The 12,618-nt window shown below is 36.8% G+C and overlaps 1 protein-coding gene across 3 annotated transcripts in view; it reads left to right on the forward strand.

Annotated features, from left to right (window-relative positions):
* The first annotated feature begins 7,525 nt into the window (after positions 1 to 7,525).
* Positions 7,526 to 12,618, forward strand: part of pspc1 (paraspeckle component 1) — a 39,176-nt gene continuing 34,083 nt past the window's right edge. For all 3 annotated transcript variants that reach the window (XM_061715708.1, XM_061715706.1, XM_061715707.1), the window contains exons 1-4: positions 7,526 to 8,023; positions 11,284 to 11,433; positions 11,526 to 11,677; positions 11,833 to 11,928. In XM_061715708.1, coding sequence (XP_061571692.1) covers positions 7,610 to 8,023; positions 11,284 to 11,433; positions 11,526 to 11,677; positions 11,833 to 11,928 — 812 coding nt within the window. In that variant the 5' untranslated portion in view covers positions 7,526 to 7,609. The remainder of the gene's footprint in view (positions 8,024 to 11,283; positions 11,434 to 11,525; positions 11,678 to 11,832; positions 11,929 to 12,618) is intronic.

The following is a 12,618-nucleotide window of genomic DNA, read 5'->3' on the forward strand; positions in this document are numbered from 1 at the left end:
TCAGAAAATGATCTCAAATTAGTTCGGGGTGTCAAGTTCTTGCAGCAGAGTCCACTGCCGTCTGACTGTCTGTCAACAGGTCAGATGTTTTGAGCTCCGATTTCCCCGATCAACTAAACTGGAGTTAATTAATCTACATTTGTTTTTTGTGTTTCTGGCCTACAACACATTCAGGGAAAAGCTGGGATGAAAAAGAAAAGCACCCCTGTACATTGACAGGGACGGAGCTGCATCGACAGTACTGGAGTTGAGGGGGGATGAGGGGGGATGAGGGGGATGGCATCCCCCCCTGAAATAAAAACAGTCAAAATCATCCCCCCTGTAAAACTGCCATCCCCCCTTTCCATCCCTTATGTCATTTCATCAATCAATGTGGTTTTACTGCTTTTTCAACATTTAGAGTCATCACCAGAAAAATAACTTATATGACAATTTTCACCTGTTTCAAGTAAATTTTCACTTGAAATAAGCAGGAAAATCTGCCAGTGGGACAAGATTTATCTTCTCATTACAAGCAAAAAAATCTTGTTCCACTGGCAGATTTTTCTACTTATTTTAAGTGAAAATCTACTTGAAACAGGTGAAAATTGTTGTTTTTTCCACTGATGAGTCTTGTTTTAAGTGTAATGAGATTTTTTTACTAAAATGAGACATTTTAACTAGAAATAAGACAAATATTCTTGTTAAGATTTTGAGTTTTTGCAGTGATCCATTTTACTTATCTTGATAAGTTCAGAAAACTGTTTTTTATTGTTGTGTTTTGATGTATTTGATGTTACAAAAGGCTGCATTTAACTGCTGCTATGTCATTCCAGCAGTATTTCTGCAGGTGTTTTGGTCACTGCTATTATTTGTAATATATTATATTATTTGTAATCAGCACAAATTATCTGTCCCCATATGATAAAATCCACCATTTTTTTTTACAACTCCAGTACTGTGCATCGACACTCACAAGTGTTGCCCCAATGGCGGGGAAAGTCCTTGAAGTATGAATTTGTTCCGATTCAGAAGCAACTGACACACATTTGCACATGTTTGCTGGTTTCCAGGCTCTGGGGGAATGAAGGCAGATCAGAGAGCATCTTGCTGGAAGTGTAACCCCAAATTTAGAGGTAGAGGAACGAAAGAAGAGATGAGATTGTCCCTATTAATAATAGGACATACAAGTCTAAATACATGTATATTTAGAGGTTTTAATCACATACGTATCAATACATCTATGAACTTCCACTTATCTGAGTTTGGGAGGTATAGACCTCCCTCTTCCAGGCCACTTCTGCGAGAACAAGGCCTTTTCTAGGGTCCACTGTCCTGATTGAGCCTCACTTTGTCATCACGGTGTCCATCCGTCTGAGGTGTCAAAAGTATTCACATTCATTACTCAGGTAGAAGTATAGATACTAGAGTTTAAAAATACTCCTGTAGAAGTTGAAGTATCAACTCAAGTTTTTTACTCAAGTAAAAGTATAAAAGTACTGGTTTCAAAACTACTTAAAGTATTAAAGTAAAAGTAATGTAAGGGGAAAAAAGCCATTAAGGACAAAAGCCATTGAAAATGAATGCATCTTAGTATAATGCAAATATATTAAAGAACCATATATGTGTACTATTGAGCATTAACATGTGTTTCAGAGAGCAGGAGATATGATGACTAGTTGCCTATAAGTATTGTAATGGTGCAAAAAGTCAAACTTCAGAGGCATGTTATCATTTATCCTAACCTTTATTGGAATGTACATCCAAGTTAAGTTGCAGGAATCTGAGGGAACGGATGTAAGAACAAAACTGGACAAGAACATCATTTATTGTGCCACAACCACAACCTATGGACACTCTATCCGGATGGCGCAATTTAACTGGATAGTTTTTTTTTAAAGGCCGAAATGAAATAGAGTAATGAGGCTGTTTTTAAAATGTAAGGAGTAAAAAGTACAGATAATTGCGTGAAAATGTAAAGTAGTAAATGGAAAGCACCTCTGAGGATGCTTCCAGCGGCTACACGTCGATAAGGGAATAACCGTGGAATATCAATAACAGAAAAGGATGTGGATTTAGATTGTTTTAAGAAATGTACAGTGGGGCAAAAAATGATTTAGTCATCCACCAATTGTGCAAGTTCTCCCACTTAAAAATATGAGAGAGGCCTGTCATTTTCATCATAGGTACACTTCAATGAGAGACAGAATGGGGGGAAAGAATCCAGGAAAATCACATTGTAGGATTTTTACTGAATTAATTGGTAAATTCCTGGGTGAAATAAGTATTTGGTCACCTACAAACAAGTAAGATTTCTGGCTTTCACAGACCTGTAATTTCTTCTTTAAGAGGCTCCTTGTCTGACCTCTGTCATTGCCAACAAAGGGTATATAACAAAGTATTGAGAGGAACTTTTGTTATTGACCAAATACTTATTTTCCACTATAATTTGGAAATACATTCTTTAAAAATCAGACAATGTGATTTTTTGGATTTTTTTTTCATTTTGTCTCTCATATTTGAGATATACCTGTGATGAAAATTATTTATTTATTTTATTTATTGGTTTATTTGACAGGGACAATGTACATCAATAAAAACATTGCTGTAAATGTGCCAGAGTTAGCCAAGAGGCTATTTTTCATCTGTAGTCCCTGGACAGATGTAAGAATACAAAAAAGTACAGAAAAGATACAGAAAGTACAGAAAAGTACAAAAGTACAGAAATAAAGAAAGGTGCAAATTAAGTTTTAGTGCTGACAGAGCACTAAAACTACAGGTATATCTTATCTTTTTAAGTGGGAGAACTTGCACAACTGGTGTCTGACTAAATACTTTTTTGCCCCACTGTATCTAAAATCCAGAATTTCTTCTTAAAAGCTGATAGCAGTTACCTGGCAATGGTGTTGCTGCAGATAATCACTGCACCTTACTAATAGTAAGGTTCTTACGATAAGATTACCTTTTTATAAGATTGTTGTAATACATTTTGCTAAATTACTTTTACACAAATGTATAAGTCAAACACATGAACAGGAACATTTCATGGTGTACTTTGTCACTCAGGCTGGTTAAATCCTAAGAGCTTACACCCTCTTATCAAAGTCTGAGACGGACGGTACATAAGCAGCCAACCTGGAAACAATAAACATTGCAGTTCATCAGCTGACCAGTGCACTTGCTCTAAAAGCAGCTTAATCCTCTTTGGCTCCCGTGTTAACATATCCAACTATACAGTAGGAATAAATGCATTTACAGCCTGATTTTAAAAGATAATTTAGGTCTCCAAAGTCAGATTTTACAACCATGACAACTGTAGGAGGAGGGATGTATTCATTCTTCTTTTTGGACCTCATCAGGGGTCCGTTTCACAAAGCAGGTTCAACAAACACTGAGTCTAATCCTGAACTCTTGGTTGATCTACTCTGAGATCGGAAACTCTGAGTTTTCGGTTCCAGAACAGCGGATTTGAGGTAATTTACTCAACTCTAAGTAGTTTCACCTGGAGTTAAGCGCGAGCGTGAGGGAAATAAAAAGCCATCATCAGTAGATCGCTGATACAAGGATTCACCATGGCAACCGGCGACACAAAAGAGCGACATACATTTTCTTTTTTTTCTTTTTAACTTTATTTATCTTTTCAATTTACAAAATCCCTTTGAGGAAACATTAGTTTGCATCTGAAGATCCACATACTTCACGCCACTGGAGTTAGAAGCGTTAATACGTGCGTATGGCGAGTATGAGAGCATATTTTGAAAAAAAAAATGAAATTTTATTGTCAATTAGATCAGGGCCGTCAATTGGGTACGGCAGCTGCCACACCTCGGCTTCAGGGGAAAATGTAAATGTTTTTTTTTAAATACATTTATGGAATTACTCTGTATCTATTTGTATTGATGTATTCTATTACTTCATACATATAAAATAACTACAAATGCATATCAGAACAACATGATGGATTTCAGTAGGTATTATCTATCCCAACACTTGTACCCCCCTCATATGTTGAAATGTCCCAGCGTCCCTGACGACAGTGGTCGCTATCAATCTCGTTTTTAGTGCGCTCTGCAGATATAATATATGTCCTGCCATTTTCTTTCTTTTTATTTAAATTGATTTATTTTATTATATTTATGTTACTTATGTAATGACTTATGCACTTCATCCACTTTATGTCTCATACTGTATTTGTTTATTTAATTCCTTGATGCCTGACTGTCCACGGTCAATGTTCTGACTGTAATTGGAACTTTTAAATAAAGTTTTAAATAAAGTTAAAAAAAGTGCGCTCTGCAGTGTTACTAACTTACAAAAATTAAAATGAAGCAGACAACCACGCAATAAAAAAAAAGAAAGAAGGCAAGTGATGGGTCCAGAATATATTAACGAGGCTGTTAGCCACTGATGGATTAATTATGCAAGTTCATCTCAAAGTAAGATATAAATCCTCTTATACATCTGTTTAAGGGAAATATTTGACTTTTTTTTACTCTCCCTCTCCTTTTTGCATTTGGACTTTAACTGTTTGAAGTTAAACTGGGATGTGCCTGTGATATTGTTGCACTGACATAGTGAATAAAATACGTTGCGTTTGTCAGATACGCCTTTTCTGCTCTCTAACTCTGCCGCTTGCTGTCCGTGGTGCAGAAAACGGATGCGTATTACTTAAAGACCCATTGGCTGAATTGACGCCACTGAGGGAGGAGACGGAGAGAAACTCCAGGTTCGCTGAAATAAACCTGGTCCCGACCAGGTTAGATTCAGAGCGTCTGTTACTACGGTAACTGACCGAGAGCTTAAGTTACCTCTCTTTGTGAAACAGGCTAGAGTTACTCCTCTTTCTCTGGTTTGAGTTACCTCCCTTTGTGAAACGGAAAACTCAGAGTTTCCCTCATTTCAGGGTTAACAGACTCAGAGTTTTCACTAAACCTGCTTTGTGAAACGGGCCCCAGGTGAATTAATATAAAGCAATACTGTACATTAATTTAACAAATCCTGATTTGAGACAGGTTTTCTGCTGCAAGTGTCCGCTGGCATCTCTGCGTTTTCTCCTGCACACAACCGTAGCCACGACCAACTGACTGACAGAAGGTGGGTGTGTCTCAGCCGGTTTCCTGAGCCTGTCTGGTTCGCCAATTTACAGAAGGATGCTGCAAAGTAAACGGAAAACAATGCTGCCAGTTACCCAAAGCCAAATGATCGTACAGAGATCTTGAAACTACCGTATTACATCAAATAATCGCATGCTGCAACAACAGTGAATGAAAAAAAAGTTTGCTGATGGCATGAGAGAGAAAGTGAGGATCAAATAAATAAAATGTGACAAAACACCAGATTAATTACAAACAAATGAATCTGCTTAATCTGAAACCAAATCAGAGTGATCGTGAATAACAATCGTGAAGAAATGATCCTACACTTCCAACTATTGATGATACAGAGGTCAAAATTATCCTACAAATATGATATTTATCTTACATCAACAGTGGCAGAAAAGGATGCTTCAAAGCCACTCTCCAGAAAACCTGTGGTGACGTCACAGAGAGCTTGTCCAGTAAGTTTGATGAAAGTCTAATGAAAAAAAAATAAAAGTTTTGTGTGAAAAAAAAGGTTTGAAGCATATTTTACCTCACCAAAATATGAAGGTAGATTTCTATGGAGGTAGATTTGTGTCTTAATTATTCAATCAAAAAAAAGATTGCTTCAATCAAAAAAAATATTTTCAATAAAAAAAATCACTTTTTTCAATCAAAGAAAAAAAGTGTTTGAATGCAAAAAAGTATTTGAGACTCAAAAAAATGCATTTGAACACTTTTTTGGATTGGAAATGTCTTCTTTGATTGACAAGTTTTTGTGTTTGGGCCATATTATGGGTAGGACATTTGTGTCTTTAATATTCAATCCCAAAAAAGTTGCTTCAATCAAAAAAAATATTTTAATTCAAACAAAAAAATATGAATAAAAAATTTAAAAATCGATGTAATTGTTGATTTTCTTTTTATATTGACATTTCTTTTTTGATTGAAGTGAAACTTTTTTTTATTGAAAATATATTTTTTGATTGTATACTTAAGACACAAATCGACCTCCACACCAAAACTGGCATAATTAAACACAGAGGTGTCAAGTAACGAAGTACAAATACTTCGTTACCTTACTTAAGTAGAAATTTTGGTTATCTATACTTCACTGGAGTAATTATTTTTCAGACGACTTTTTACTTTTACTCCTTACATTTTCACACAATTATCTGTACTTTTTACTCCTTACATTTTAAAAACAGCCTCGTTACTCTATTTGTATTTGTATTTGTATTTATTTATTTAGCACAATTAAAAAAAAAAAATAGTGCAAGGAGGGAACGAAGCCCAGAGGGCTTGTACAGAGTTCCAGCCCCGTCATCTACTGTAAACAGAAAATTAAATATACAAACATAGGAAAATTGTAATTATAAACATGAAAAGAAAACAAAGATACATAATAGAGAATACATTGAAAAATTAGGACATGAGGTATTTTTTGAGCAATTTTTTGAAGGATATAAATGACAATGTGGACCTCAGAGACATATCTAAATTGTTCCAGAGTTTAGGACCTCTAAATGAAATATTAAACTGATGAGAAGATGTTCCACAGAAGGGTAAATATAGATTGACACTGTGTCTAGTTGAGTATGAATGCAAGTCAGATGAAAAACTAAAGAAATTATGAAAGGTGTCCGGAAGATCTTGTTTATTGTTGATAAACTTGTGCACAAATAAACATGAGTGAAAAACATTGAGTTTATGAATGGGTAATATAGAGTATTTTTTGAACAGAGGTGCGGATGGATTATGTCTATTGGACATAGAGATTGATCTCAGGAATCTCTTCTGGATTATCAGTAGTTTGTTAAGGAAGGATGGATAAGTTCGGCCTTTAAACAAACTATCCAGTTGAATTGCTCCATCCGGATAGAGTGAATTTGGTTGTGGTTGTTTCAGATGTTCTTGTCCAGTTTTGTTCTTACATCCGTTCCCTCAGATTCCTGCAACTAAACTTGGATGTACATTCCAATAAAGGTTAGGATAAATGATAACATGCCTCTGAAGTTTGACTTTTTGCACCATTACAATACTTATAGGCAACTAGTCATCATATCTCCTGCTCTCTGAAACACATGTTAATGCTCAATAGTACAAGTTCTTTAATATATTTGCATTATACTAAGATGCATTCATTTTCAATGGCTTTTGTCCTTAATTGCTTTTTTCCCCCTTACATACTTTAACTTTTATACTTTAAGTAGTTTTGAAACAAGTACTTTTATACTTTTACTTGAGTAAAAAACTTGAGTTGATACTTCAACTTCTACAGGAGTATTTTCAATCTCTAGTATCTATACTTCTACCTGAGAAATGAATGTGAATACTTTTGACACCTCTGATTAAACATAAAAGCAGATGTGTTTTTCTTTTAAAAACGGTGCAGTGGTTCCTCCCCGGCTGTAGGGGGCAGCATGCACCTTTACTGTGGAGTCGAGGCTGCTGGTAAACGAAGAAGGGCCTGGCCATCTTTAAACTGAGGAAGGTGTGAGGTGCTGAAGCGTCCAAGCATCTCTGTTTCACTAACATTGTTCCACATTGAGATGGCTAACCGCAGCATGCAGCAGGGGCGGATGCCGGGCATGCAGTCCCCTCCGCCGCAGCGCGGGGCCGAGTCCCCGGGGGGGGAGCCGGCTCCGGGGAACAAAGACAGCCCGGGCCGGCCTCCCGGCCGCTCCCCGGCGGAGCAGGCGGAGGGAGCCGGGGACGGGGCCGGGGACCCGGCCCGGGGGGACGGGGACGGCCAGGGAGACGGCCCGGGCCCCTCGGAGATGACTCTGAGCATCGCCAGCTTCAGGAAGCCCGGGGAGAAGAGCTTCACGCAGAGGTCCCGCCTGTTCGTGGGCAGTCTCCCGCCAGACATCACCGACGACGACTTCTACAAGCTGTTTGTGAAGTACGGGAAGATTGGGGAGATGTTCGTCAACAGAGGCCGAGGCTTTGGCTTTGTGCGCCTGGTAAGTTCTTAACTTGTGGTATAAATGTATATAAACATGAATTGTAATGAAACGGACATCAAAATGAGGCTGTTACAATGATTGTGCACCGCTGGCGCATGCGCACTTGTAGAAAAGGATGGACCCATCATTTAGATTAGTGTTTCCAAACCCTGGTCCTCAAGGCCCACTGTCCTGCATGTTTTAGATGTTTCCCTTCATCATCACACCTGATTCTAATTAATGGTCCTAATTAGCTTGTCATCAAGGTCTTGACACTTCTGTTGATGACACAGCCACTTGTATCACGGTGTGCTGAAGCAGGGAAACATCTAAAACATGCAGGACAGTGTGCCTCGAGGACCAGGGTTGGGAAACACTGATTTAGATCAGGGGTGTCAAACTCATTTTGCTTGGCGGGCCAGATTTGACCAATGTTTTTCTCATGGGCCACACGCTCAAAATAACAAAAACGGTGTGAATTTTTTTTCTAATTCTTTTTTTTTACTATTGTTATCTAATCCAATATCAGTTTAGTTAATTTTAAAGGAAATATGAACTTTGTTTACACAGTAAAATATATTTCTTCAGGATCTTTTCTTGAAATTTTTCTTATTTTTTATGTTAGATATTATGTTATGCAAGATACTTTTAATATCATTGTACAAAGATAAACAGAAACAAGTGTTTTCTTTTTATATTTCGCTTATTTAAAGAAAATTTAATTAAAAGCAAAATCTTTCTTGATTTGTTTATTTGCACAACATAAAAAAACGGTACAAAAGTTTAAATGAACATAAAAGCATGAAAATATGTGCAGGTGAGAAAGGAAGCCCTAAATGGGCTTATTCAAAGTTCTCACCAAGAAGATACATTGTATTGAAATAATAGCAAGAACAAAAAACAAAAAAAACAGCGTTCCAAAAAGATGGATATAAACAGACAATTTCTCGGTGTGCACGTGCAGAAGTGAGTCCACATTAAGTGGAAGCACTTCTATACGCTTGATCAATAAGGCTGGTCTTCAATCTCTCTTTAAAACTACTAATAGACAGTGAAGATTTAGCAATAAGTATATGAGAATTCCAGAGTGAGGAACCTCTGTCTTTGATGGAGAACTGACTGCTATTGGTACGACTGAATGAAGAATGGAGATCCTCAAATTGTCTGGTATTATAGTTATGAATTTGTGAATTGGTCTTAAAAAAATCTTTGAAAGTACTTGGAAGCATATTTGCAAGATAAGTGCATTTGTAAATGAAAGCACATGATTGGAGTATGTTAATATCATAGATGGATAATACATTTAATTTTTTAAACAAAGGGGCAGATGGGGCCAAATAGGAGGCAGAAGTAGCTATTCTTACAAACTTCTTTTGAGTAATGAGTCATTTGTGTAAATTTGATGAATATGTACTTGCCCAAACAATGTTGCCATAAATGAGATAAGGATAAATTAAACTGTAATAAAGAGTAACGAGACAAGCCTGATGGACCAAACCTCTGATTCTTCTGATGATACCAAGGGATCTAGAGATTTTGTTAGTTACAGAATGTATATGCTCTTTCCAGGACAAATTCTCATCCACAAAGACACCTAGAAATTTGGTGGATGAAACCTGATTGATTGTAATACCACCAATAGAAATCTTAGCTTTTTGCGGACAATATTTTTTGTTTTTACTTGCAAATACAATAAAATTAGATTTGTTAACATTTAACGACAACTTATTTGCAAAAACTTATTTGAAAGCATTGCTATACCAGAATTAGCTTGCTCAATAAGTGAATCAAAATTTCTGTGAGTTAGTATCAAATTGGTATCATCAGCAAATAAGATTGGTGTAAAGGATGAAGACTCCACATGACATCTTAACATTGACATCTTAACATTGTGCATGCCAACAACCGTTGGCATGCACATGTTGTTCGCGGTTATGAACATAACTAGACAACCATTTCAATTTTCAAAGTAATATCATGGAAACCATAATGATGTAATTTGTCAAGTAATATAGTATAATCTACAGTATCAAAGGTCTATGAAAATGCCAAGAGCAAATTCTTTATTATTAATAGCAGTATAGATTCTTTCCACCAGTTGTAATAGGGCCATTCTTATTACATCCAAGAGTTTTTTTGTGATTTAAAGATTTTTCCAGTACAATTAAGTGTATTTATTTTAAAAAATTGGCGTGGATATTTACGCCAGTGTGCCGAAAAAGTCAGCACTTCTCTGTTTTACTTTGTCACTATCCTCGTATTCAAAACTGAAATTCTCAGAATAAATATCTTCTATCATCTTTAGCAGTGATATTTTTCCTGCGAATATATATATATAATAGTAGTCAGTTAATAAAGATAAACGACCGTCTACAAAGAAATAGAATCGGCAAATGCATTCTAGAAAACTAAAAAAATTTCAAACTGCTCTCTTTGTGGAATAACGATGGATTTGTAGAAGAAATATATATTATCGGATATGCTGCGATTCATGGCAATTATTTATGCCTTCCTTTTTATTAAATTAACATTTCGGTTTCTTGCGTTGGAAACTTCTCGTGGGCCGCATGAAAATCTCTCTCGGGCCGCATGCGGCCCACGGGCCGCACATTTCACACCCCTGATTTAGATAAAGCTGTGACAAAATTATAACCTTTTTTCTTTTTGAATCAAATCAGCTTCCACGAGTTTAACTTTTTTCAGTTCAACATGTTTACATTTTAATCTTTTGGTTTAAATGTTGAGACAGGAGGAAGCCTTAAAAAAATCTGTTAAGTTGTTAATGAGAAACAAGGGTGGAATTAAATAAGTTTTCTTCTTCCCACTCCCTTTCGAGTGTTAACAAATTAATTTGTATTTTGAACCTGCACATCTACGGCACTGTTAAAGTTATTTGTTTAATTTTCTGTTGCAAATCAACTGAAATATTGCAAGCCTTTTATTATTTTAATATTGCTGATCATGGCTTACAGTTTAAGAAAACTCAAATATCCTATCTCAAAAAATTTGAATATTCTGGGAATCTTAATCTTAAACTGTAAGACATAATCAGCAATATTAAAATATTAAAAGGCTTGCAATATTTCAGTTGATTTGTAATGAATCCAGAATGTATGACATTTTTGTTTTTTTAATTGCATTACAGAAAATAAAGAACTTTATCACAATATTCTAATTTTCTGAGACAGTCCTGTATTGCTTGAAATAAATATAAACTGAACTGAATCTTTTTATTATTATTTTTATAAATTCCTGCAATGCCCCAATTTGTCCTTCAGGAAACCCGGACGCTGGCAGAGATCGCCAAAGCTGAGCTGGATGGGACCCTTTTGGGTAATCGTCAGATCCAGATCCGCTTCGCTACACACGTCTCTGCCCTCACAGTCCGTAATCTGTTGCCAACGGTGACGAACGAACTCTTGGAGCAGGTATTTTAGGAGCTGCTGCTGATAAAAATCTCTGCTCAACTCTTCCTCTGTGGCGCCGTGATTAACTCCTGAAACCATCCTTCCACCCCCAGGCGTTTGCTCAGTTCGGGCCCATGGAGCGGGCCCTGGTCGTGACGGACGACCGCGGCCGTCCCACCGGCCGAGGCATCGTGGAGTTTGCAAACAAAGCAGCTGCTCACAAAGCTCTGGAGCGCTGCAGCGAGGGAGCTCTGTTGCTGACCAGGTGAGGACTGCAGCATACTCTTGGTGATAAATCTATTGATCGGTAGATAAATCTATTGATACCCCTGCGGAAGCGTCACAGCCAATCAGAATAATGGATAGTTCACAATGCCAGTCACTTGACCTGTTTTCACCTTTCACCTCCTCTTTTCTCAGCACACCGTGTCCAGTCATCGTGGAGCCTTTGGAGCAAATGGATGACGAGGTCGGCCTGCCTGAAAAAATGCTGCAGAAAACCCCCAGATACTACAAGTGAGTGGAAAGATTTTGTTGCATGGTGGGAAGTGCACGTATGTTTGCCCCGTGCTGTTTTTTTATTTTTTTAAATTTAATTTAATTTTGTTTCACACAAATACAAGGATGACACGGAGGAGTATTAGGGCCAGGCAGGAGAAAAATAAAAATTATATTTTAGAGGAGGAAGATTCTTTTTTCATTATGCACTTCGAGAAAAAAGTTGAAATGTCGAGGTTAATGTTGAAGTACAATTTCGAGGAAAAAAAGTCAAAATGTCGAGAAAAAAGGCAAATTGATTTGAAACACATATCGCACATATGCAGTTGCATAACTTCAGAAACATACCCTTAACGTTCCACTCCAAGGATGTAAGTAAGTTAGTTAGTTAGTTAGTTACGGCTGCTGCTGCATAGCTGTCAGTCGCTCTCTTAACTGGATTTGATGGGCCACATTTCGACTTTTTTACCGAAATTGTATTTCAACATTAATCTCGACATTTCGACTTTTTTCTCGAAGTGCACAATAAAAAAATTTTTTTTCCCCTCTCAAATATTTTTTCTCCTGCATGACCCTAATGCTCTTCCGTAGAGAAAATAAATAACAGAAGAAAAAATTCACGTAAGTAAAAATATGTGTGAGGAGTGGTTAGAAGCCTACATGTGTATGGGCTTATATGAAAAATATTCTAAAGTTAAAATATTAACA

The sequence above is a fragment of the Cololabis saira genome, chromosome 24 (genome assembly GCF_033807715.1).
Source record: "Cololabis saira isolate AMF1-May2022 chromosome 24, fColSai1.1, whole genome shotgun sequence".
NCBI classification, from domain to species: domain Eukaryota; kingdom Metazoa; phylum Chordata; class Actinopteri; order Beloniformes; family Belonidae; genus Cololabis; species Cololabis saira.